The 19,469-nt window shown below is 57.1% G+C and overlaps 1 protein-coding gene across 50 annotated transcripts in view; it reads right to left on the reverse strand.

Annotated features, from left to right (window-relative positions):
* Positions 1-19,469, reverse strand: part of TBC1D24 (TBC1 domain family member 24) — a 28,654-nt gene that overhangs the window by 1,724 nt on the left and 7,461 nt on the right. For 13 of the 50 annotated variants that reach the window (XM_081555278.1, XM_081555290.1, XM_081555294.1 and 10 more), the window contains 7 exons: positions 8,690-8,802; positions 6,784-7,867; positions 5,545-5,703; positions 4,310-4,373; positions 3,256-3,351; positions 2,782-3,004; positions 19-2,376 (listed from right to left, as the gene is read on the reverse strand). In XM_081555278.1, coding sequence (XP_081411404.1) covers positions 2,222-2,376; positions 2,782-3,004; positions 3,256-3,351; positions 4,310-4,373; positions 5,545-5,703; positions 6,784-7,751 — 1,665 coding nt within the window. In that variant the 5' untranslated portion in view covers positions 7,752-7,867; positions 8,690-8,802 and the 3' untranslated portion in view covers positions 19-2,221. Of the gene's footprint in view, positions 1-18; positions 2,377-2,781; positions 3,005-3,255; positions 3,352-4,309; positions 4,374-5,544; positions 5,704-6,214; positions 6,233-6,783; positions 7,868-8,689; positions 8,803-10,038; positions 10,226-11,283; positions 11,673-11,936; positions 14,524-18,196; positions 19,126-19,469 lie in introns of those variants that run through there. The other 37 variants (XM_081555256.1, XM_081555253.1, XM_081555252.1 and 34 more) reach the window with 17 other exon arrangements.

Consider the following 19,469-nt stretch of genomic DNA (forward strand, 5'->3'; position numbering starts at 1 on the left):
AGAACGTGTAAAAATAGGAAAAATTGAATACTTACTTTAATTCAATAATTAAAATGGAAAAACTCATACTCTTGTAATATAAACTGTTTTAGGAAAACTGATTTTCTGAAGCCTTAAATGCATACAATCTACTTTGATAATGAACTGGTTTAAACTATGTTCCATTTTTTTCTTAAAATACATTTTCAAATGTTTCTAGAAAAACAAATAATTCACTGTGCAATTCCATAAAACTTTGGCTAATTTTTAACAGAAAACGCTAATAATAATCAGGAAGAAATAACAGAGAATGTCAACAAAATAAATTATACTCTATTTGGAAGACTGAATATCAGATAACAAGGACAGTAATCAGAATAAAAAACTGAAGCTAATAATCACACATACCTTTTAGTTTAGCATAAAAGTTAGGGAGAAGATACAAAATTCAAAGAAAGGGAGTATCTTGCATGCACACACAAAGATCTCATGATACAGAAATGGTGACTCATCAGCGACCTGGGTGGAGGGGGGGCCCTGGGGCAGTCTCAAAGAATCCTGTGGAATTACTCAGCAGGAAAAGAACTCCACAGCTCAGGAGGGGCCTGAAAGGGTGCTCAGGTGTGCCTTCAGCTGCTTCTGAAAGGCTGTGCTTTGAAAAAGCCTTTGATGTTCCTTGACCAGGACTGAGAAGCAGGAGGCGTACCCAGGGTGGGGCGGGGTGTAGGGAGCCCTGGGAGGTCCCTCTGGTTGAAGAAACCAGACTCAGATCCCTGCAGTTCACACAGCTGTTTAATGAACACTGAAGCACAGGTGAAGGCTAAGGGAGCTCGAGGAGGGGGCAGCGAGGGCTGCGGTGTCTGGGGAGGAAGCTTCCCCCTCCCCAGCACTTTTCCCTTCTGCAGGCCTTTCAGCAGCCCTGTGGGGACGGGTGGGGACAGCAGCGCAGGGTGAACCGCCCCATTTTACAGTTGGGGAAACTGAGTTCCAGACAGGTTCACCAGCCTGCCCAAATCCACACAGGGTTCCTGGTGTGTCCTTCTGTATCACCGCGGCCAGGCTCAGCGGAGATCTGAGGAGGTGGGCAGGGAGGATGCACGCCCCGCAGGAAGAGCACAAGGCCTGGGGGGGTGGTGCATGGGGCACCAAGGGGGCAGGACCCCCGGCCCCGGCCCTAGAGCGTCCACGTCTCTTCTCCCTCTGGGTGGCCAGGCCCTCAGGACCAGCTGAGGGAGTCACGGGTGGAGGGCCGCCCTGCAGGCCCGGGTGGCACTGTGAGACGGACACACAGACGGTGTCAGGAAGGCTCATGTGGCAGGAGCTGGGAGGGCGGGTGGCACCAGACGAGGGGAGGTGGGATAGGACAGCGCGTGTGAGGGGTCGGACGGGACCCCGGGCCAGGTCACTGCAGTCAAGTGGGGCGACAGCAGGGAGCTTGGGGAGCTAAGGAGGCCTGGAGCTGGAGAAGTGGAAGCTGCCGAAGGCTCCGTGGGTCCAGGTTTCTCCAGGCAGGCCCTGGAAATACTGCTGGCTGGTGTGGGGTCCGTCCCAGAGGGCCCTTCCAGGCGTAACTACACCCTGAGGCCCAGCAGAGGCTTCAGGCTCTGCAGAAACACAAGGACATGCACGGTCCCCTCCGGCCCTCGGCCCTCCCTGGGGAGGGGCCTGGAGCCCTGCAGGTGGCCTGTCCTCCCTGCTTTCACCAGCGGTTCCTGTCCGAGGGGCTCGGGGAGGAGGGAACTGAGTCAGAAGCTCTAGGCAGATGCTTACACCAGGAACAGTTCACAGGGCGCCTGTGGTCTCCTGGGACCCACAGCCCCGGGGCCCTGCCCGATGCAGGCCAGCAGGAGCTGCAGGGCCTCCTCGGGAGATGCCCAGAGGCACCAGCAGGGGGAGCCACGGGCCCACACTTGGGCAGGTTCCTTCGCTCTGGCCGGCTCGCCCGGCCCCAGCATACTCTCACCCCAGGGGCTCAGGCTCAGGGGCCATAGACCCCAGCCTCCTGCACAGGATGCCTGCCCAGAGGCCGGCCAGGGCCTAAGTGCAGGACGAAGGAGTAGCAAGTATGGCAGGTCTGGGAGGGCCAGCTGCGGCTGTGGCACCACTGCCTAGACCAGCACCGTGCCCAGCTGAGCCCTGATGGTGCCCACGTATGTGGGGGTCTTCACTCACCACCACCATCAGGGGCCCCGCTGCCACCCTACCCGGCAGCAGCAGCTTGGTCACCGTTGGCTCACACTCGTCACTGGGTGTCAGGGTCCTGGAAGCCCCAGGCCTCCACAGCGGCGATAAGGAAGTTCTCAGAGCAGAGGGGCTGGTTGTTGAAAGTGTCGCAGTGGCCCGTGCGGCCCCGGTTCAGGTCCCCATCAATGTACAGCGCCTGGCCGCCCCCTCCACCTGCGGGACACTCAGTCAGTGGCTGCCTTCTGTCTAGCACTGCCCCCGGGGACCCTCCTCGTGCTCCTGAGCCTCTCCCTTTGGACGAGGTGAGTCTTGGGCCAGCCTTGTCCAGCCCTGCCAGAGGCCTCTGTAAAGACTCGGGGCTGCTTTCTACTCCATCCTGTCTCCCATCCACGGCACGCAGCCTCAGGTCTCCACGCTCCCATGCGTGCTCCACCCGCAACGATCCACTGCCTTCTTCCTGCCATTGTGGGGGCTCTGCCTGTCCCTCAGGTGAGGCATCTACCACCGAGCTCAGCCAGGACTGGCCCAGGGCTTTAGCACCCATGACCCTGTACCCTCCTCCCAGCTAAGTGACCAAGGACAGGCAGGAGCTGGCCTGAGGTGGAGGGCAGCACCCACCTATGATGAGGCAGTCACTGCCCCCTGCCATGAACAGGGACTCCGTCTTGGAGGGCAGGTTGAAGTGCCGAGTAGCCAGGAACGGCGAGAGGCGGTCGGCGGGGTCAGAGGACACAGAGTGGCTGGGGGAGGGCAGAGTGGTGGTGGACTCCAAGGACCCGGGCTTCGTCAGCTCGGGGTGTTTGATGACCACCCACTCGTAGCGCTGGACCTCGGGCTGCAGCTGGGGACAAAAGGGCGGTGTGAGGACCTGATCCGCGGCACCACGGGGCCCCTCCGCCCGCTCTCCCCCAGGGCTCGTCATCGGTGCCCAGCGCAAGGACCTGAGCCAGGGGCTGGAGCCGGCAGACGCTGCGCCGCAGAGGGCTGCCTGCTCTCTCAGAGCTCGCCTCTAAGGATCACACCCCAGCAGGTGACGGGGAGGCTAGTCTGGAAGTTGCAGGGTCACGTGAGGGGGTGACCTCTGCCACTCACCCTAAACACGAAGCACTCTCCGGTCCCGAAGAAGCCCAGCTTGCCCCCAAACTTGTTTCTCTCTCTCCAGTCTGTTGACAGGTAGGCACCACACACCTGGGGAGGAAGGCCCAGGGTGAGGCTGCACCTGGCGCACCCACGGGAGCCCCCCCAGTACGTGGGGCAGCTAGGAGCCGAGGCTCAGTCACAGCTGGGGTGTTGCTGTCACAGCCCCATGGCCTCACCATCGGAGGGCCAGGGCTGAACGGGGCACGGGATGGTCAGTTTGTGGAGGGTGGGGCCAGCAGGGAGCATGCGTGGAGGTTCCTTGGCCGCTGTCGGCTCCTGGGATATTTCCATTTCTCTCCTGGGCCCTGAAGCCTGGGAACAAGCCCGTGTCCACACTCCAACTATGGGCATCAGCCCAGGGAGGCCCCTCAGATGGGAGCTTCCAGGAGGCCCCTGCTCAGGAAACACTTCCCAGGCCTCCTATCAGTCAGCAAAGTGCTTGATTTCACCATTAGAGTCACTCCTCCGAGTGGTTACGGAGGTATCTGACACTTGGGCCACCTGCTGTAACAGATACCGGGGCTCCTCCTGGGAGCCAGACGCAGAGTCTGAGGCTGAGGAGACAGTCCTGCAGGTGCAGCTGGGCATCTGGGAGCCACTACAGCATGCAGACGCTCCAGGATGGAGGCGCTCACGTTTCTAGACACCTTAAGTGCGTTCCCAGATGACAGCCACTGCAGAGAACAAGGCTCTGAGAACTACCTGGCAGGGTAGGGGAGGGGAAGGTGCTGGCAGACGACTGCAGGAGGACGTGGGGCCTCACTCAGCTGGCATTTCTGCAAAGCTCCTCTAGACTGCCGAGTCGGTTAGGCTGGGGGTCTGGACCCCAGGGGAAACAGGGAGGCCCTGGGAACTTGCGGGGTCATGTGAGGAGGCTGGATTTACCTCTCTGTGGAGGGCAAGCCCTGCTCTGCACCCCTAAGCTCAGGAAACCTGGGTGGGGGCTACTAGGGAACACCTCCCTCCCAGGAGGCCAGGAGCCAGGCTCCCCATGGCTGAGCCTTACCTCCTTCTGTGTAGTCTTGATGAGCAGGACAGTGGGCTCTCGTCCTTCACACTGGAAGTAGAACCTGGGGGCAGAGAACGCCCTTGCCAGTCTGACAGCAGCGCCCACCTCTGCACCCCTCCCTGGCTGCCTCCCCCCAGCTGCTGCTGACCCTGGCTGCCCAAGGCGGACGGACCTGACACCTGCCTGTACTCCTCTCCTGGGAACCAGGCACACGGCTTGGATGGTAACACCTGGGCTTGGGCGCTTCTGCCAGCAGGGAGCCCCAGCCAGGAGGCCACAGGCCAAGCGGTCAGAGTACTGGACACTCTGCTCTGATGTGCCCGGAGGAGAAGGGGCAGGGCAGACGGCCCCTAGCAGACAGCCATGTGCCAAGTGCTTTGGGGAAGCCAGAACCAGAGGAACAGGTCTGTGCTCCAGGAAAGCTTGGAGCGTTCTCGGGTGCTGGCAGCACTGGGGAGACAGGAGGAGGCCTGAGGCCACCGCTGTGCCAGCACAGGTACCCAGGGCTTGGCCAGTGTCCCCCTGTGTGCCTCCCACACCGCAGAGGGGGGCTGGCTATGGCAGAATGTGCGGGTGGTGCTCGATGGTGACTGCCATGCGGGCTGGGCCCCTCCGTCTGCATTGCCCGTCACCTAAGTTCAGAGCGCGGGTCAGAAGCCACCTGAGGCTCTCGGGGCCGCGCCTGGCAGAGCACCCCAGGGAGACAGGGTGCCTCAGGGGAAGCCTGCCAGAATCCCCTGGACACTGGCCAGAATCCCCTGGACACTGGCCAGGGCCCAGCACAGCCCTCAGGGCCAAGATGGACCTGGTGTGGACTGATGAAACGGGGGTGGAAGAGCAGTGATTCAAGGCCAGCCACCTCGAGTTGTCCTGACGTTCTGTAAGCTCGGGGGGCGGGGGAGTCTGCCTCCTGATCACCACCACGCCTGCGTGAAGCCCTGGAGCCCGGGCGTGTGCTGAAATGACCCTAACCCTAACCCCTGGAGCGGGGGTAGCCCTGGAGTGAGAGATGCTCAGAAGAGGGGCTCCCAAGTCTAGGCCCCAGGAAGAGGCAGGGCCTTGCCCAGGTGCTGGTGTCCACAGGCCTGGGTCCAGCCCCACTGTGACCTCCAGGACGTGAGGGCAGGATGAGAAGCTGGGCAACCCCACCCCTTCTGCTCCGTCTGGCCCTTGGAGTCCAGACCTCGGCACCTCATGGGGGCAGGCCCCGGGCCCCGCCTCCGGGGCGTCACCTGGTCAGGCTGTACCCATGCTGCAGTGAGGAGAAGAGCAGGAGGGGCTGGCAGAGGGCGAACCGCTCAGGGACCCACGACCAGATGTCTCTCATCTCCTTCACACCGACGATCTCTGAGTGGAAGTTGTCTGCATGAACAGCCAGGTGCACGAACTGCCTGGGGGGCGGGAAGTCAGAACAGAGCTGCAGCCCAGCCCTGGCCGTGTACTCTCGCCCCCTCCCGAGAGGGGCGAGAGCCTCTCGTGGGAGCTCAGCCTGGAGGGAACTTCCTACCTGCAGAGCTAGGTCAGAGCCTGGTTCTAGGGGCCCTCAGGAGGGCACAGGGTGGAGCCAGCCCTGGGGTCTCGCTCCCACCCCACTACAGAGGGAAGAGAGCCCAGCCCGGGGGCGGGAATGAAAGCCCCCTTTCTCTAAGAAATGGGGACAGAGAGAGTCAGCTCTGGTGAGACACTGCTTCCAGGCCAGCCAAGCACCGACAGCAGACAGACAGATGGGCCTGAACGCTGGCCAGCCAAGCACCAATAGGCAGACAGACAGACAGACAGCTGGGCCTGAATATCAGCCAGGCTCTGGGGCAGCACTGCTGAAGCCAGCTCTGAGAGCTGAGCAAGCAGCCGGGCTGGAAGACAGAGAGAAGCCAGGTGTGGAGACACGGTTTCCAGACCTACCTTTTAGAAAGTGAAACACTGAAAAACAGGAGGAAGCAACGGACACGGAGAAGAGGAAGAAAAATAAAACAGACAAGGAGAGGTTAGTGGCAAGTACTAACACCCAGGACACGCCTGCCTTTGGCCCATGAAAAGGCTTCCACACCTACAGCCGGGGTACAGCAGCGGCTGCTGAGGTCTCAGGACACACGGGCCCTCCCCAGGCCAGCTCCCCAGGAGGCTGTGCTCGGGGCGCAGGGCCACCAGCATGGGAGCCCGGAGCTGAGGAGCGGGCAGCAAGAGCACCTCCAGAGTGGCCCAGGGAGGCCGGCCTGGGTCCCTCCTGGGCCCGTGGGTGCCACCGTCGGCATCCAGCCTCCGTCTCGGCCATAGGCCCTGCACCCACAGCTGTCCTGGCCACCTGCAGCTGTGCCAGGAAGGCCCTGTCTCCTGGCCGGTGGTTTTCTGTATATGCACGGATGGCTTACCGGCCAGCTGGCCGGAACAGCTCAGGCCCCAAGTCCCCAGGGTGCTTCCTCAGAGGCCCCACCCCATCCGGGCCCCAGAGGTGGCCCCAGTGGCCTGCCTACCTCTTCTGCTTGACGGTGATGCCCTTCTGCTTCAGAGCTTTTTCATTGGCCATCTGCAGGAGCTGAATCTCCTTCCGAGAGAAGAGGCGGATGGCAAATGCCTTCTCCAGCAGTTTCTCGGGAGATACGGTCTTGGCGATGTCCCTGACGAAGGTGCGGATGTCCTGCTTCACGTTGTCTGACTCGAGCGGCTGCCCCGCCCTCACCTTGTGGAAGAACTTGAGGATGGCCAGCGCCACGCGGTACAGCACCTTGTAACCCTCCACCAGGAAGACATCGAAGACGCGGGCGAAGTAGCTGAGGGGCAGCTCCCCGAAGAGCCAGCGCTGCCAGTCCGCGTACACCTGCAGGACGTCCTCCGACACGGCCACCATCAGCTTGTGGGCTGCCTGGCAGTACTTGTTCACCAGGTCCCCGAACGTCATGCAGGAGGACTCGAAGGCCAGGAAGCTCTGGTCTACCAGCTTCCTGCTGGGGTCATTGCAGGCCAGGATGCGGCAGGACTTCTCGAAGCACTCGGCCTCATCGGTGCTGTAGTGCAAGAGCAGGGCCACGACTGCGGGCAGTGCGGGGCAGAAGGAGACGTCGGGGAACTGGTTGCCAATGCACAGCAGGATCCTGCGCACAGCGCCCTCGCCCTTGGAGTTCAGGCAGTAGCTGGGCACCTGCGTGTTGTCCACAAACTCGGGCAGGGGCAGGCTGGCACTACTGTGCTTGCCCACGATCTTGCTGACAATGTCTCTGTACACGCTGGCGTCGGGGGTGACCGTGCGGCAGGGGATGTCCCGGATCAGGCGCTGGTACACCTGCCCCCGCAGGGCATAGCTGCGGGCCCAGTAGCCCTGGCGCGCCAGCTGCTTCAGCTCCTGCAGCTCCGTGCAGCTCAGCTCCTTGGGACCCAGGTCCTGGATGGCCGAGTCCATCTTGTCTCTGTCCACAAAGCAGTTGTAGGCTGGGGAGTGCATCATGCAGGGTGCACCCGGTGGGGGGGCGAGGGGCAGAGAGCGGGAGGAGGCAAAGGGCAGCTACGTCCACCGGCACTCTCTCCAAGGCTTCTTGGCTAACCTGTCTGCCATCCCATGCCCTACGGGATTAAAAACCATGCTTAATAATGCGTGTAGCATGAAGTTTTACATTTTTTAAAAAAGTGTCTATTTTAATCTTTCTACAAAGTTATCAGTAGGGCTTCTGTTTAAGATAAGTGGATATTCTTGAGAATTCACTACGAGCTCTGGGGCATAACTTCATTTCATGGGGCTTCTGCAGGTACTGGGAGAGGTCACACAGGCTCTGGGTCATGAGAAAAGGCCCTGAGAGGCTGACTCAGCTATAAACACCTCTTTGCTCAGGGGTGGTGGCCTGCCTGGCCCTCACTCTTCCCCCTGCAGCCTGGGGGCCTCTGAAAGGAGCTGCTGGTCCGGAAGACCCCGGGAAGTCAACAGACACCACGTCCCAGCCCCCATAGGCTCACAGCCTCTGCCTGGCCGTGTGTCATGAGCAGGACACACACCTACTCTGCCCCACGGTCGCTGGCCTGGAACTTGAATACCGGCTCTTAACTTTCTAAAAATAGCAGCTAAGCTGCAGGCAGGCATTCCATAGAAGAGTCACTGGTGGGAAGATGACATGAGGGTGGAGAAATAAACGGAAGGTGTCACAGCTTCAGAATCAGAAATTTCTGGAACCAAATGAGCCAGAGGTATTGGGGGATTTGATACTGTCTCTCCATTATGGGTATCTATTGAGATTCCTGTAGACGTTTTTTTAAAAAGCAGGTAACAGGTGCTATTTGAAACTCCAGCTGCCCTTGCACAGCGAGATGGAAGTCTACCACAATCTGATGTCTGTTTTTGCCAGAGGCTATTGTCCTCAGCACAGAAGTACTAACCATGCACCTTAGACTAACCTTTCCGCCTGGGATGGTACACTGTTCGGAGATCTCACAAAGGTTTGTTTGCCTCAGTGATCTTTGGTAAATGATCGGAGCATTCCTGTTTTGCTTGCATCAAGAACATTTATCTGAAAACAGAAAAAGCAAGCAATTGCTTTTTCAAAGCAATTTAAAAATACTGTGTGGAAAGAACTGTAAGGTAAAATCTGTATGTGTCTTGAGAAAGCACCTTAACATGGTGTTTTTTTTTTAATTAATTTTTTTACTGAAGGATAATTGCTTTATAGAATTTTTTTTTTATTGTGTTAAGATATACATAACAAATTTTTACCATTTTAACCATTTATGAGTATACAGTTCAGTGGCATTAAGAATATCCACAAGGCTGTACAACCATCAGCATCATCTCTGCACTTTTTCATCTTCCCAAATGGAAACTCTGCACCCATTAAATACCAACTCCCAATTTCTGGCCTCTAGCCCCTGGTAACCACCTCTCTGCTTTCTATGAATTTGACCACTCTGGGCACCTTGTATTAGTGGAGTCATACAGTACCTATCCTTCAGTGTCTGGCTTATCTCACTGGTCATAATGTCCTCAAGGTTTATCAATGTTGACAGCGTGTATGAGAATGTGAAAGTGAACGTGAAGGCCGCTCAGTTGTGTCCAGCTCTTTGCAATCCCATGGACTGTAGTCCATGGGATTCTCCAGGCCAGAATACTGGAGTGGGTAGCCTTTCCCTTCTCCAGGGGATCTTCCCAACCCAGGGATCAAACCCAGGTCTCCCGCGTTCCACGCGGATCCTTTACCACCTGGGCCACAAGGGAAGCCCAAGAATACTGGAGTGGGTAACCTATCCTTCTCTAGCGGATCTTCCCAACCCAGGAATCAAACCAGGATTTTCTGCATTGCAGGCAGATTCTGTACCAACTGAGCTATCAGGAAAGCCCATGTATGTGAATATATTTTTTAAATTTAAGACTATTATTTAGAGCAGTTTTAGGTCCACAGCAAAATTGAGAGGATAGTACAGAGGTCTTACATACTCTCTGTCCACGCAGGCACAGCCTCAACATTATCAACCTTCCCCACAGATAAGACATTTGCTGCAACTGATGAGCTTAAACTGACATATCACCGAATCTATGAATTAATGAGGATTCTTTCTTGGTGTCATACATTCTCTGAGTTTGGACACATGTAAAATGACATGCAACCTTATAGTATCATAAAAAGCCCCACCTGTTCATCTCTGCCCCCTGCAACATCAGAACTTCATTCCTTCTTATGGCTGATAATATCCCACTGTATGCACAGAACACGCTTTGTCTATCTGTCGATAGACATCTGGGTTGTTCCTACCTTTCGGCTGTTGGGAGTAATGCTGCTGTGAATACAGCTGTATGAGTGTCTGTCCAAGTACCTGGACAGATGTCTTTACAGGGACTTTCCCACAGAAATGAGGTTTTGTTGACAACATCCATTTAACTCGTCCCGCTGGAAGAGCCTTGCCTGCAGCAGGACCAGGTGGCGCCAATGCTGGAAACTTCTACCCCAGAAAAGAACCCCAAATGGCAGTTGGTCTGTCTGCTCTGTCCTGGGAAGGACAGCAGTTAGGGGCCCCCGTCTCCTCAGGTTGCAAATTACCTACAGAGCCTCATCCTTCACTCTAGGCTCTGAGCACACTAACCTCTGGAGTGACCCCAGGCCTATCCTGTTTTCCTGAATAGAATCTGCTCCTCGTCAGGGCAACAAACATGTTTATAAACAGAACAAGAGCTGGGCAGGACAGTGCCAAACCTCACTCAGCTGGCCTAAGATTCAGGTTGAATATTAAACTGGAAACTCCAAAAATGGTTATTGCACCTTGCAAATTCCTTCAGAAAGGACAATCAGGGAGAAGCAGACCAACGTTTTGTGTTTTGTTTCCTTGTTGTTTTTGGCTGTGCCGCACAGCATGTTGGATCTTAGTTCCCTGACCAGGGATCAAACTGATGCCCCCTGCAGTGGAAGCACCCGAGCCCTAAACACTAGACCACCAGGGAAGCCCCCCACGGTTTTATTTGTTGCAATAAGTGGTCGGGGGACTCCGTGGCAAAGACAGGAGCAGAAGAGCCCGGAGGAACCCTCTGGATCCCTACAGGCCTCCTCCCACCCAAGAGCATGTGGTATTTCTGGAGAAAGGCAAACAAAGTTGTGTTGACCTCCTGAGGGGTCAGTGAAGCCAGGTCCCAGGGCAGCTTTTTGTCTGGTTTGGTTTTTATATGAATGCATAATCACAAAAACATCAACTAACACAAAATTACAGAGTACAAATGTACAGTCCTGCTTAAGTTACCCCTCAATCCCACTGCCTCTTCTCCCTAAGGCCACCACCATTCACTTCTGAGTTCATGAAGCTGTCTCCTGCACGTACGTGTGCACGCATTCACAGCACACGCTGGCTGCGGGGAAGGGGGAGTCAGCAACCAGGAAACAGATCACAGTCACGAGGCAGGACCCTCACCTGGGCTGAGGCCGCAGCCTCCCCAGCTGTCCCTCCCGCGGCTTTGGCCACAGCACCCACACCAGTCACGCCGCCTGCCCCACAAGGGACACAGGCCTCACCTGCTCTCACAGCGCCCAGCGCCCGACAGAGGGGCCCAGCCCAGGAAGGCAGCCGTGCTCCCAGCCTCGCTGGGCAGGCCGAGCTCCGGCAGGGAGCGAGCCAGTCTGAAGCCACCAACTGGAGTCCGAGTCTGCCCTGCCGTTGGCTGGGCTGGCCTCAGGAAAGCCGCACCTCCTCCCCGAACACAGGTGCCTGTCTCTAAAACGGAGCCAGTGAACACAAGACTGGCTTGGGCACTGACCCCTGCATGGCGCCTGTGGGTCGAGTTCTCCGCCTGGCGCGCTGGCCGGGCGTGGGGACAGGTACACCCCAGTCTCTCCCTCTGGCCCTGCGGTAGCCCGGGGCAAGTGGCCACTCTTCCTGGCCAGCAGCCGCCCTGGTAAACCACTTTCCCTTGGCCTCAGGAAGGTGAGGGAGGGAACAAATTCTAATCACAAATTCTGCACACACCCTGGGGCCACCCCACCCCCAGTCTCAAGTTCACCGCTGAGGGGCGGGGCAGGGCCAATCGGTGGCGCCTGTCCAACAGCCCGTGGAGAGCTCCCAGCCTTGGACCACAGGAAGGAACTCTGCGTTTCTGCCCTTAGATTGGGCCTAATCTGCAATTCTGGGCAAACAGGAAAAATTCCACTCAACTTCCTGTTGGACTCACAAGAACAGCTGACAGTGGTCATTTCGGACAGTGGGGATGCCACCCAGCGCGTTCAGAGAGTGCTGGCCGCTTTAGCTGGAGTTGTTGGGGGTCTCCCCCATCTGAGAGGAAGTGCTGAGACGGAAGCTGACAGACGAGCTGAGGACAGGCCACTCCTGACGAGAAGAGCCAGGGCAAAGGCCCCGAGGCGGGAAGGGACTGGGGTGCTGGAGGAGGGGAGGGCGTCTGGCAGGCCGGGCTCAGCGAGCCAGGAGAGCAGACACACCCGGGCCGGGGGGCGCGGAGGAGTCCGGGGTTACCCAAGTGCTGGCAGCAGGGAAGGGACGCGACCCAGCAGCTGCGACTAACAGCTGACTGCCATGGGGATGAGCCGCGCCTGTCCTTGGAAAGCACACTCCCACCTGGCATGCCAGGGGAGCGCTCCCTGGGCTCTGGGGGTGGGGTCAGGAGGGTCAGGGCAGCCCAGCCACCAAGGCTGCAGCCACGGTTCTCCCAGGGCCCACAGAGGTGCCTGCTCTCTTTGGGATGGTCCCTCTGAATGGCCTCTGCCCAGCACCCCTCCCTGCTGGTGTGGCTGTTTCCCCACTCGGAAGCCCCTCCAGTCACTGTTTGTCATGCCTTCCCTCATGAATCGAGTTCAGGCTTCCTAATGGAAAGCAAGTCTGTCTTAAAAAGGAAAAAAATAGAGCATTCACTGGGACTCAGTGACCTCTGCTTGGGGGTCAGGCCCCCCTCTGCAGCGCTCGGCTGGCAGCCTCACGGGCCGTGGGCCAGGCAGCTTTTCTGAGGAGAAAGTTCCTGGGGACCATGCTTCGGCCAGCAGCACCCACAGGAGCCCAGCTCTGCCCTCCTTGGGGAGCCCCCACTCCCCGAGTGTGCCCACAGGAGGGAGGTGGCAGCGGGTAGGAGGGGCCCCGGGCCCCTCTGTGCCCATCGGCTCTGTTCCAGGACCAGTGCCATCCTCCTGGCAGACCCCAGACTGGGAGTGGGGCAGGGGGAGAAAGCGGTCACGGGACGAAGGACAGAGACGCACAGGGCCCCCTCCTGCCCCTCCTCAAGGGCCACTGGACATATACTCCACAGTGGGCCGCCAGGCAATGCAACCTCATCCCTGTCTCCTTCAACCCCCAGGACAATCCCATAGCAGGTAACTTCATAGTGAGGAAACGGATGCAGAGAGGGCTCTGGGGGCCCTGCACAGGCAGAACCCCAACCAGCAGCCTCCAGAGTGAGCCCGCAGTGTGCTCGACGCCCCTCGCCTCAGGAGTGCGGCTCACCCAGGGGGCAGCCCTGCTGCCCCCATCCTCAGGCCTGGCTCCAGCCGTGGTCAGACAAGTCACAAGACCTCTGCCTGCCTCACCTTGTAAGTGGAGAATGTGATTCTCCCTAACAGTGAAAAAAAATAACTCCCTTTCAAGTGACAAACAGACCCCTATGTTAAGTCTGGGGAAATTCTATCTTAACCACCCAACCACACTGGGTGCTCTGCCCTCTTACAAACTGCCTTGCTGGGAGCGCCCAGCACCCCTTCCACCCCCTTGACTCAAAATTTATTCGTTTTACAAACTTCTGCGTAGCCGTCTGTTCTGGGCAGGGCCCCAGGGACACAAGCATAAGAGATAACTCTCCAGGAGACCGATGGTCACAGCGCCTGCAGTGAGACGAGAAGCCAGCAGGGCGCTAATCACCCAGCAGGGCACGGACCCTGCGGTGTGCCAGAGGGATAAGGACCCCAGGGTGTGTGACGACAGGGACAAATGCAAATGGGGAGCCCCAGGGAGGTGGGGCAGGAGCTGTCATCCCCACACGAGGGAGCAGAAGAGCCAAGGCATAAGGTGACACATTAGATTGGCATTTCAGAGAAAACCCTGGTGGCCAAGGAGGAAAGAGGGCAGAGTTCAGAAGCAGAGGCAGGACGAACAAGGGTGGACTCCACCAGGCATGCTGATCTGGGGGTGGGGGACAAAGGCACCAGCAGTGAACAGAGAATGCTGGCCCAGGGCCAGGGCTCGGGTAGGGAGGAGGAGGCGCTCCCTGGGGGTCTGTGAAGGGCTCAGGCTGGAGGAGAAGCTGGGCTGCTGTGCTGAGGTCCTGCCCAGACACCCAGCCATCAGCCCTCACCCGCGCACTGGCCCCTGGACTCCCCTGTCACCCCATGGCCTTCACACACAGTCCCTCCACATACCTAGAGCCCACCAAGGAGCCAACTGTGGCCCAGCTGGCAGGAGACAACCCTGCGCAGAGGGAGGGGGGCTCAGACGCCGACCGTCCCGCTGACCCCTGCCCAGCCCGCCCGCCCAAGCCCCGCGCCTGCCCTGGCAGCAGGAACAGCTTAGGTCTGAGCTCCTGGCACTAAGCCTGGCTGGGCCTTAGTCACTGCGCCACAAGACAGCAGGCGGCGAGGCTGTCTCAGTTGTTCCCCTCCTCGCGGGACACTCCCTGCCTGTTTTCTGGGAGTGTGGTCAGGAAACAGAAGGAAGAGGAAGGAGGCTGGGTCCAGCTCTGCAGATGGGCTGAGGATGGGGTGGCAGATGGGAAGGCGGGCAGCGAGGTGCACGGTCCCAGGCCCAGGGAGTCCCACGTGACCAAGGGACGCAGTGCCTCTTGGGCAGTCTCCCCAGCGAGGGCGGGCAGGGTGACGAGTCCCTGACATCTGGTGGCCCCACTCCAGCCCTGAGGGCATGTGGGGGGTGGTGGATGAGAAAGATACAGGACCGGTCACTGCCTGAAAAGAAGATACCCAGGGGGCCAGGCAGGAACGTGGCGGCAGGACAGGGAAGGGCAGATGACCTGCACTGGGGGTCGGGCGTGCGGCTCTGCTCCCAGGGTGCTTGGGTAGAGGGGCAGGGCAGGGGGCACGGCCTAGGGCGTCTGGACTGGTGAGCAGGGAAGAATGGGAGGAGCTCTGAGGCAGAGAAGGGGGTGGGACAGTGGGCGTTATCCCAGGGGCTTCCACTAGGACAACCAGAGGGGTGGTGAGAGGGGCCTGGGCACGGCAAGTCTGGAGTAGGATGCAAGCCAAGTCTGTCCAAGCCTGACTTCCTTACGGCAGGCCCAGTGCGCCCAGCCCCCCACAGGCAGACACCAGGGAAATGCTCAAGCCCACTCCCGAGCGTCTGCTGGAGGCCTCAGGGACACAGCCTCAAGACTGTCAGGGACGCGGGGGGAGGACACTCCTCTCCCAGCCTAAGGCCTCAGCAGTCGGATGAGGGGGGTGGCTGACGGGGGGTGACAGGGTCACCGACCGCAGCCCCTGATACACCATGTTCGCTTCCCTTGCTGCCCTGTTTTTACCACCCTCACCCCCAGCTCCAGCTCTCTTCTTACTCTGGAGCTTGTTTGTGGCAAACAACCCCCCACCCCATCCTCTCCCTTAATGCACCCTTCCTCCAGGTCAGAGAGCAGGGGGCCCTGTCCCCCCTCTCCAGGGTCTCCCCACCCACCATCCACTTCATTCCAGTTCTTGGCCCCCCTTCTCTCAGCTGCCTCACTACAGGGCATTCAAAGGTCAAGCAAGCCGGCCTGGTTCAAAGCTCCCCAACTTCAGCTGTTCTCTTTCTGAGCTGGCCCACACTCTGTGGAGTGTGTTTCTCTCTAAATAAACCCACTTCTTGTCTCTCATTGAATTCTTTCTGCAATGAGACATCAAGAACCTGAGCTTCAGTAAGTCCTAAGACCGGGTGTGTGATCTCAAGTGCCATGCAGGGACAGTGATAAGGTAAGAAAATGTTGAGAATCAGGTCTTGGTCCGAGCCAGGCTTATGGGATGCCCCAAGCCAGGCATATGGGGAGGACGCTCCAGCGATGTCTGCCCGCCTCTATCAGGCCTGTCAACCCTGAATGCTTTGGGGCTCTGATCGGGAGCCTAGCTCTGGACCAGAGGAGTGGCAGCCGTTGGCCTGGTCTGCTGTAGGAAGGTGGCGTGGAATGGCTATGCTCAGGCACGTCCGACAGCAGGGCCAGGACAGGTCTGCTGAGGCAGGGTTTGATAATCCAGACTCTTTTCCTTGACTCTGCCGTTTGTCTCCTACATTCTACGTTCATTCTTGTTTCATACCTTGCTTCTCTTAACCCCAGAAGACCTGTGTGACTGCCAAGACGGACTTCTTATTGACACGTGCTGACCCTTTACTTTCAACTGGCCAACTACCGCTCACCATCAACACCGCTGGGGACACCTTCTGTGCCATCCCTTTGCAACAACTTTTCAGGTGCTGATGCCTGGTTGGAAGACTGCTTTGGGAGGGATAGCATCTAAGATCTAAGTGCAAATCTTGATCAGACTGAGCAGCTAGACACAGCACCTCGGGCTTGGGTCTAGAATGGGTCGGGCTGCGTCACTTTGGCTAATATCCCTCTGGGCCATATACTCCAGGGTTGGGAAAGATTCAGACAACAGGAATTTTAAAAAGTACTCTATATTCAAATTTTCATAGCTCTGTATCTAGGCAGTGGAACCCAAATGGAATTTAAGGCATGTCTAGCTCGGAGGGATGACTCTAGATAAAACACAGAGGATATTTTACTGATTTCCACTATGGGACCATGTAGTGCACTGAGTAGGGTAAGAGGCCATCTCTGAGGCAAACCCACAACGGAATTACCTTGTGAATGCTACTGACGGAGACAGACGGCGGCCACATGACTAACCGTAACATATCAGGTAAGCTAAAGGACACACCCACAGGCACTGATGGCTCCAAGGGTGACCCAAAGGCCAAAAAGTGGGTGCTGGCCCAACTCCTGGAAATCCCACCCTTCCCCCAAATTGCTAGAAGAATCCTCCCACTCATTAGCCTATAAAATTACCCAGTCCATAAAAGCTAACCAAACAGTATTTCGAGGCCCCTCTCACCTTCTGAGATGGCCCACACTCTGTGAAGAGTGTTTTTCTCTAAAGAAATCCATTTCTTACCTATCACTCTGTCTCTTACTGAATTCTTTATATGATGAGACACCAAGTGAGCTTCACTAAGCTCTGAAACCAGGTGTGTGATCTCAGCTGGAAAACCGTTGATTTTGACTGGGTTTCAGTCCCAGTAGGTGGATTCAAGTCCCAATCTGAGTTACACAGTTTCAGTTGTAATAAACTTACAGTAAAACCTGTTAATTATAAAATTATTAAAAAACTTCAACAGGGACAGGATGAAAAGCCTGTGGTCTTCCAAGGGAGACTAGTGGAGGCTTTCAGGAAACACAGGAACGAGAATCCTCCTCCCTGGAGGGACACGCCCTTTTGACTAAGCACTTCATAGCCCAGTCTGCCCTAGACATCAGGCACAAAATTCAGAAAGCATCTGCTGGTCCTCAGGCTCCAATGAATGATTTGTTTCAATTAGCTTACTCAGTTTCAATAACAGGGAGTTGTCTGAAAAGGCTGAACACACCCAGAGAAATATGCAAAAGGCCCAAATGATGGTACTGGCTTTGTCCACTCAGAGACTACCAAAAGGGAATCAGTTTTTCTGGCAAGCCACTAGGCCCAGGAGTACCCAGACAAGACCAGGGTACCCTGTGTAGACAAAAGGGGCACTAAGGGAGGATTGCAATTTATGTGTCCTTTGCAAAGAGCCAGGGCATTGGAGGAGAGAATACCCCAGATGCCAGAGAGTGACATGGGCCTCCTGGCCATTGGTGGTTTTACAGTCAGAAGACTGAAGGAGAGGACCTCCCTGGTGGTCCAGTGGCTAAAACTCCATCTCCTAATGCAGGGGCCCTGAGTTTGATCCCTGGTCAGGGAACTAGATTCCACATGCCACAGCTGAAAGTTCTTACAGTTTCATCAAGGAGGTTCATAGGAAGGCTATGGAAGCAGTTACAACAATTTCACGTCAAGATGATGGCTATGTGAGCATTCTAGTCCACACTGACTTAAAACAAGGAGCTGGCCTGCCCCTGAAGCCCCGAGATCAGGCATCCACAGATTTTTACACCTTCAAAAGCAGAGTCGATGCCTCTGATCAACCTTGAAACAGTTACACAAGACAGACCATTGCCCCTCTGTTTCCCCTAAGAATATGGGAGTAAAATCTCTGAGAGGGTAAAGAGACAGGAGGGGAGGGGGCAAGGCACAACCAACACTTCTTCCCACACCAACACTTCTTCCACTCACCAGCCCATGAAATTACCCACCCCTCTGAAAACCGACAGCCCCATATCCTGGTGCTGTTCTCGCCTTCTGAGCTGGCCCACACTGTCTGTGGAGTGTGTTTCTCTCTAAATAAATCTACCTCTTACCTATTAAAAAAAAAAAAACAAACCTCCCCAGTTGTAGAAGCCTTTACATCTCTGATGCTTCGTCTATAGCCTTGCCGGCCCCAGGAGCTCTTCATCCTGGGCACACAGCACAAATGCTCTGACTGTCCCGGCGCACTTCGCTCCCCCCTCACCTGCCGTAAGTCCATCTGCCCTCTCCATGAGCCCTTTGGGGTTTTACTTCCTTTTCTGCTTGGCCTGACCCGACCCTCCAAACCTCCACTCCACCACTCACGGGCTCCTGTCTCAGCTACCCGGCAGAATCCCCGTGAGAAGCCAGCCTGACGGCATGCTTCTCTACACCCGCTCACCAACCTCAGAGGCAAAGTCACACTGCCCCACTTGAGGCCCCCAGAGCTGCCTGGTGGCCCTCCACTTGCCTCCAGGCACCCTCTTCTAGCCCCACAGCAGCGGACAGCTTCACACCTCCCGTTCTCCTCGAGAACTGGGTGTCAGGCCAGAGCGCCCTCTTGTGTTTGACCCTGGCCCTTGATCTGCAACCCCCACCCTTGGTTCTGGATCTCAACTCTTAGGACTCTGACTCTCCTGCATCTCTAACGCTCCCTCTCTGGTTAGCCAGGCCCTCAACCCCAACCAAAGCATCCAACACTCCCCTTGAGCTAAGTCTGTCCTCTTTCTTTTCTCCCCAGTCAAGCTTCTAGGGAGAGCAGCCTGCAGCCTCTCCACCCTTGCCCTCAATGCCTTTACTGCCTGGCTGCCCGACCTAACAGACACCTCTGAGCTCTTATCTCTCTGACACACACAGCTGACCCCACTGCGCTCAGCTCTCCTCCCCCCAGGCCTCCCCAAACCCCTCCTTCCCATCCGTCTCCTCCTCTCTCCAGCAGCCACTGCTCCTGTCCCTCAAATGTTCCTCTTGCAGAAGTCCATCCTCTTCTCAGCTTCCCTGAGGGCCCAGTGGTAAAGAATCCACCTGCAATGCAGGAGACTCAGGTTTGATCCCTGGGTCAGGAAGACTGCCTCGAGGAGGAGTGGCAACCCACTCCAGTCTTCTTGCCTGAAAAACCCCATGGACAGAGGAGCCTGGTGGGCTACAGTCCTTGGGGTCGCAAAGAGTCAGACATGACTGAGCACGCATGCCCATCCTCTTCTAAGCCTAGATTTCTCAGGTCCCATACCTCCAAGTGTTTTGCTGAAACCTCCCAGCCTTCACACACACCCAGTGAAAGGCAGCTCAGCTCTGACTCCCAAACAGCTCTGTCCTGCTCTCCCCTTGAAACCCCTTCCCGTCCGCTGGCCCTGCCCGCTTCGGCATTT

The sequence above is a fragment of the Giraffa tippelskirchi genome, chromosome 13, assembly GCF_054371585.1.
Source record: "Giraffa tippelskirchi isolate mGirTip1 chromosome 13, T2T-mGirTip1v1.2.pri, whole genome shotgun sequence".
Taxonomy (NCBI): domain Eukaryota; kingdom Metazoa; phylum Chordata; class Mammalia; order Artiodactyla; family Giraffidae; genus Giraffa; species Giraffa tippelskirchi.